This window comes from Rhinatrema bivittatum, chromosome 6 (genome assembly GCF_901001135.1).
Source record: "Rhinatrema bivittatum chromosome 6, aRhiBiv1.1, whole genome shotgun sequence".
NCBI lineage: Eukaryota > Metazoa > Chordata > Amphibia > Gymnophiona > Rhinatrematidae > Rhinatrema > Rhinatrema bivittatum.
The window spans coordinates 143,596,143-143,603,121 of record NC_042620.1 but is presented as its reverse complement, the minus strand read 5'-3'; the positions used below and the strand labels follow the sequence as shown (position 1 = coordinate 143,603,121).

The 6,979-nt window shown below is 43.4% G+C and overlaps 1 protein-coding gene across 1 annotated transcript in view; it reads left to right on the top strand.

Moving 5' to 3' along the window:
- Positions 1 to 507: 507 nt before the first annotated feature.
- Positions 508 to 6,979, top strand: part of LOC115094659 (3-hydroxyisobutyryl-CoA hydrolase, mitochondrial-like) — a 66,599-nt gene continuing 60,127 nt past the window's right edge. The window contains exon 1 of the mRNA XM_029607909.1: positions 508 to 654. Within this exon, the coding sequence (XP_029463769.1) occupies positions 623 to 654 (32 nt within the window). The 5' untranslated portion in view covers positions 508 to 622. The remainder of the gene's footprint in view (positions 655 to 6,979) is intronic.

The following is a 6,979-nucleotide window of genomic DNA, read 5'->3' as shown; positions in this document are numbered from 1 at the left end:
TACAGACTAGGTAAGAGACTAAGATACAAAGAGCACAAACTGCCATTACATCTTTTTTTCAGTATGCCTTGTGCGTGGCAAGATGCTTGTGGAACATGTAGCAAAATTACTGTTTCTGTATCTTTGCGTTTATCCATTGAGGAAACTGAATAAAACAATAACTCTCACCAAATGCTTATTAAAGTGCTAGCTAGTTTATATTTTTAAAGACATTTTCAAAATGTTCCTGTCTGGTATCCCTCTCGTTATACAGCACACTGCTTTGCTAAAAGCAGGAATCACATTCTAAACACTCATTTTTTAACTTTTAGAGCTTTTCCTCCGATAAACTTCAGTATCTCAGTGCGCAAACCTTTAGCTTTTCATTTCCTCTGAAAACTACCCGGCAGATACCCCGTATATAGGAATTCAGAAACATCCTTCCCTAAAGCAGGGTGACCTGAAGCTTCTGTGACAGATTAACACGCTAACTAGCAGACGTCAATGCGTCATCACCCTGCGCTGGCAGCTGCGTCGGTTCACCCTACTCAGTAATACTGAGTCGGCACGGCTGGATGACGTAGCCGATACCTGTTTGCTTGTTACTAGTGCCAAGGCGTGTGGGGAATCTTTGGTGACTGACATGAGTGCCGCGGTGCTTAGTGCCCGTCTCAGGTAAGTCAGGGAGGCAACTGTCTGATTTTCTCTGATATGATGCTTATCTACGGAAAACAGTGCCAAGCTAGAATCCTTGGAATTGAGTTTTATGAACCCAAACCCTTCTAATTCCGGCCATTTAGACAAGAAACAACCGGGGAATATAAATCTGGAAACATCTGGACGACTGTGCACCTTTTTCACAAATAGCTATTTTTTCATTTTGTACCTATGGCTCAGTGACGTTTTCTGACATACCCGAGTTTGCATGGAAGCCTTAAACGCCTTTTTTTTTTTTTTGCCGGCATGCAAACAGGATAAGCTAGAATCGGCAGATCTGAGGACTATTCATTGAGGATACCCTGCAATTCGTATCTGTTTGTGGCGTTTGAGAACCTGCTAATACAAAAGCACTGTGTATTTGAAGGCTAATTTTCAAGCAGCTTTGCCGGGGTTAAAAATCGTCCTGTCACTTAGAACCGTGCTGCAAAAGATTATGAGTGGAATTGCAACCAACGTGTTCGGATTTCATTTTGAAATTTCCGTGTCTTTTTTACAGGGCTAACAGCTGCCTGCACGTAAACGAACATTTTCTGCTGGCAAGATTTACTGCCAACGCAGCAAGGAGTTTTGCCAGCAGAAAATGTGCATTTCAAATTGGGAGTACTGTTTAGGACCCTTGCATGGAAATCCTACGCAAATAATGGCATTAAGTAAGTAGTACTCTTAATTTAAATAAACCCAACGAATGAAAGTATAACCCACCACTTACCAAAAATGAGGTAAAGAGACCATGCTTAATCGGAGAAAAAGTGGGATATGCAGCATTGTAACTTTACTTGATAGTCACTCTCACTGCTCAGAATCTCTGGTGTATATTTAATCATTGGTCTCCACAAAGTAGGCTTTTTTAAATACTTTTTTAAATTTGCAAGTAAAACGAGCATAATTTATCTGAGCCTTGTTAAAGAATCTTCAGTAACTTATTTCAAACACTAGAGCTGGATCAAAAAACAAACACCAAACAAAATAAACGTATCTTCCTCAGTCTGCAGTGGCATGCTGGCTCCTTTTTTTCCATGCATTCTTAGTGGGTTGTTAGCTAAAGAAAAAACGAATGGGGTGGGCTGCTGTGCCGTAACCCTGAGAAGGGAGGCTTGACTTACGGGCTTTTTAGTAGATGCAAAGTCACAGGCTGATGCAATAATATGAGTGTTAAACTGTGCTGGTTTTCAGATAGAAAGAGATTTAATGAAGGCTATTCACAGGAATGTTGTGAAAGGGGAAGTGCTGCTTCTAGGGGATTTTATTCTTCCACGTGCTGATTGGGACATCCCGACTGCAGTATCTTCTGGAAGCAGGGAGATCCTGGATTCTCTGCGAGGAGTCAGTTTTGTCAACTGATAAGGGAACCCACGCAGGAAGGGGCGATGCTGGACCTGGTGCTTGCCAACGGAGACAGTATTTCTGATGTCATAGTGGATAAGCTTCTGGGAACCAGTGGCCACCGGATATTAGGATGAAAAAGATGAAGGTTCGTTCTAAGGTGAGGGTCCTAGATTTCATGAAATCTAACTTTCTCAAAACAGGGCAGTACCTCAAGAAGTCATTAGCTAGATAGGAAAATCTAAAAGACGTATAAGAGCAGTGGGCAAAACTAAAAGGCAATATCATAAGAGCAACTAATCTTTTTATTAGGAATCGAAATACAGGGAAGAGGAAAAGAGACCATTATGATTTTGTAAAGAAGTAGCTTAAAACGTAAAGGAGAAAAGTTTAGCATTCATAAACTGCAAGAGATCGCAGAAAGAGAAAGGCGACAATACAGAAAAATTAAGAGAAGCTGGGAAAGTAGAAAGGAATGTAAAAATTCAAAAAGAAGAAAAAATGGCAACTACAGTAAAACAGGATAAGACTTTTCTGTTTAGATATGTTAGTGATAGAAGTGCAAATGTGGCATTGTGAGATTCAAAGGTGATGAGGAAAAGGCAAAATTGTTTAATCACTATTTCTGTTCCGTGTTTGCTGTTGAAGGGCCTGGAGCAGGACCATGTAAAAGAAACGCAAATAAGATTGGAAGTGAGGTAAACCTCAATTGATTTTCAGAACAGTGTGTTCATGAGGAGCTACCTAAACTTAAAGTAGATAAGGCGATGGGGCTAGATGGGATACATCCGAGGATACTAAGGGAACTTAAAGATGTCCTGGCAGCTCCGCTGGCTGACCTTTTCAATGCTTCCTTAGAGTCTGGAATAGTTCCAGAGGCCTGGAAAAGAGCAGAAGAGATTCTTATTCATAAAAGTGAAGGAAGTAAGAAGGAGGCTGGGAACTACAGGCCAGTTAGTTTGACCTCTGTGGAATTGCTGCTAAACTAGAGGATGGTGCCAGTTTTGAAATCCAATGGATTTTGCAAGATCCGAGGCAGCATGGATTTACCGGAAGTAAATCTTGTTAGACAAGTCTGATTCTTTTCTTTGATTGGGTGACCAGAGAGTTGGAACAAGGAAAAATGCTAGATGTAGTGTGCTTGAATTTCAGCAAGGCCTTTGGCACAGTTCTGCATAGAAGACTTCTAAATAAATAATGTGCCTTTTAGTATGGATTCTAGAGTGACTGGGTTAGGAACTGGCTGAGTGGGAGGCGACAAAAGGTGGTGGTAAATAATTTTCTCTGAGGAAGGGGTTGTTTCTAGTGGTGTGCCTCAGGGATTGGCCCTTGGACCAGTTCTTTTCCACATTTTTGTGAGCGACATATCAGGTTTGTCTTTTTGCTGATGATACCAAAATCTGTAACAAGGTGGACAGCCGGGATGGAGTAGAAAGCATAGGGAGGAATCTAGTGAAGCTCGAGGAATTGGCTAAGGGCTGGCAGCTAAGATTTAATGCTAAAAAATGCTGAGTAATGCATTTAAGATGCAAAAATCCAAGGGGAAAGGTACAGTATTGGAGGTGAACTTCTTCTAAGAAAAAGGAAGGGTGGGATCTGGGGATGAGTATTTGATGATTTTAAGGTGGCCAAACGAGTGGATAAAGCAATGGTAAATGCGCAGGACAGCTGGACTCAGCGGCACCAGCATGCTCTCTTCTTCCTGCCCCCCTCCTCCCCCACAGCCCAGAAGAGGAAGTGGTGAGCAGCAGGTGCGTGCGCTGGAAGAAGAGACCATGCTAGTGCGGGCAGCATCATCCCGAAGAAGAGAAGAGAGGCGCTGCTGGAAGAGTGAGCAGTGTGGCTCAGAGTAAAACGAGGAACAACGTCAACCCCTGCGGCCGATGGGACTCCTTTCTCCGCGAGGGCTGAAAGTGAAGAAGGTTGCTGCTACCTTTAAGGTTGGAAGTGGAGGAGGCTGCTGCTGCCGCTAGCTGGGGGGGGGAGGGGGAGAGTGAGTGAATGAAGCAAGCAAGCATATGTGTTTGAGATCCTGTGTGTGAATGAGACAGCATGTATGTGCATGATTGAGAGCCTGTATTAGGGATGTGAATCGTGTCCTCGATCGTCTTAACGATCGATTTCGGCTGGGAGGGGGAGGGAATCGTATTGTTGCCGTTTGGGGGGGTAAAATATCGTGAAAAATCGTTAAAAATCGTTAAAAATCGAAAAATCGAAAAACCGGCACATTAAAACCCCCTAAAACCCACCCCCGACCCTTTAAATTAAATCCCCCACCCAAATAACTTAAATAACCTGCGGGTCCAGCGGCGGTCCGGAACGGGCTCCTGCTCCTGAATCTTGTCGTCTTCAGCCGGCGCCATTTTCCAAAATGGCGCCGAAAAATGGCGGTGGCCATAGACGAAAAAGATTGGACGGCAGGAGGTCCTTCCGGACCCCCGCTGGACTTTTGGCAAGTCTCGTGGGGGTCAGGAGGCCCCCCACAAGCTGGCCAAAAGTTCCTGGAGGTCCAGCGGGGGTCAGGGAGCGATTTCCCGCCGCGAATCGTTTTCGTACGGAAAATGGCGCCGGCAGGAGATCGACTGCAGGAGGTCGTTCAGCGAGGCGCCGGAACCCTCGCTGAACGACCTCCTGCAGTCGATCTCCTGCCGGCGCCATTTTCCGTACAAAAACGATTCGCGGCGGGAAATCGCTCCCTGACCCCCGCTGGACCTCCAGGAACTTTTGGCCAGCTTGTGGGGGGCCTCCTGACCCCCACGAGACTTGCCAAAAGTCCAGCGGGGGTCCGGAAGGACCTCCTGCCGTCCAATCTTTTTCGTCTATGGCCACCGCCATTTTTCGGCGCCATTTTGGAAAATGGCGCCGGCTGAAGACGACAAGATTCAGGAGCAGGAGCCCGTTCCGGACCGCTGCCGTTCCGGACCGCCGCTGGACCCGCAGGTTATTTAAGTTATTGGGGGGGGTTCGGGAGGGTGGGGGATTTAATTTAAAGGGTCGGGGGTGGGTTTTAGGGGGTTTTAGTGTGCCGGCTCACGATTCTAACGATTTATAACGATAAATCGTTAGAATCTGTATTGTATTGTGTTCCATAACGGTTTAAGACGATATTAAAATTATCGGACGATAATTTTAATCGTCCTAAAACGATTCACATCCCTAGCCTGTATATGGGAAAGAGAGTATGTGTGTGGTTGAGAGCCTGTGTGAGAGAGAGAGCATAAAGGTTTGATGAATGACCCAGTCTGATTGTAAGCCCTCTGGGAATAGAAAAGTGGAATATAAAAAAATCTAAATAAGTAGAGTATTGTCTGTGCAACCAGTCGCATGTAACCTGCATTATTTGACTGATTTGATGAAAGAAATGTATCTCTTGAAACGTAGTAATAAATATTGTGCACTGGTTTAATCAAAAGTTTATGATTTGAAATTTGTTTGCTGATTTTTCATTCTGTTATAACCTGTAATATACTGCTCCCTGGTGGTACCTTTTTCTAATTGTCATCTTTTACAGGATAATTGTAATGTGACCTATTTTATTTATTTATTTATTTGTATGGGTTTTTTTTATTCCGAAGTATTGGTGTCGGCCTTCACTCCGGTTTACAATTATAACAACGATTTACATTAAAACATCAGGGAAACAAATATAACAACGATTAGCATTAGAACATCGGGGGGAACAATAGAGAGACAATTAATATAAAGTAACACTGGTAAATGCTTGATAACATTGCCAATATAAGGACATTAAGTAGCGTTATAGGTTGATCGGTAAGTATAGTCAAATTTTAGGGTTCTTTTAGCTTAATGCATTAGAGGGGATTTCCCGGTTAGGTTTAGGAGTACGATGGGGGTGATATACAGGAGGTAGGATATTGGTTACAATGAGGATGGAATGTTATAATGATGTTAGGATGTAAAGAGAGATATTAGGAGAATGATTGACTGGCGGGTATTGTCATCTTGATAGGTTTATCCTATCCCATCCTTGTAGGCTTGTTTGAAAAGCCAGGTTTTGAGCAGCTTCGTGAACATTTTGGTGTTGCTTTGTAGTCTTAGGCTGTCTGGTAGGGTGTTCCAGAGATGTGGTCAAGCAATTGAGAATGCTCTTTTTTGATATGCTGGGACTCAAAGTCCATAACAGTGCCTTTTAAGAAATATCCTTTATTTTCCATCCTGAAGTAAAAATACATCATCTAAATTGGGGCTTATGTAGTAAGCATTTTTCAGTGGAAACAAAGTGGAAAAAAAACTTCTTAGTTTATCAGACCCTTTGTGTGCTGTACTAATGGAAGACTTCAGAGTAATCATGAAATAAATGGCTTGTAAAATACATTCATTTAATTTATTCTAGACATATGCATACTTCCTCAAAATACCAGGGTTGTAACGTATAATAAGCAGGACCCTTGGTCTTCTGCAATTAATTGGCTCTGGCAAGAACCACAAAATACAACCTTGGCCGCAGAATTGGTTGGTCACCATCTAATTTTCCATCTCCCACATTGTTTAAATTGAGAGGAGGAAAAGATGAGTGGAAGCCCTTCGCTTTGCATCCTCTTCTTCTGTCATTTTGAACCATATGAGACACATAGTTTGACATAGTTCAAGGTGGCAGAGGAAGAATGTGCTGCCATTCGCCTAGTGATACTGCTGACTAATCAACATGGAGAGAGAAGAGTGGGCTAGAGAGGAGCTAGGAGGATAGGGGGGTGTAAAAGGGGAGAATTGGGGTCTATCTGTATTTGTATTAGCACTTGGGATGGAAGGATGAGTGAGAGGTGGTGATGGAGAGTTGGAGCTAAGAGGGAGGTTACTACCCTCACCCTCTTCCAGATCCTAGCCCCAGTCTTTCTCTCTTGCTTTCATCCCATCCTGTATCCTCTTGCCTTTTCTCCATCTCTGAAAAAACTTCTTCCTTTCCTGATCGTGCTACCAGACCAGTGTACTCTTGGGA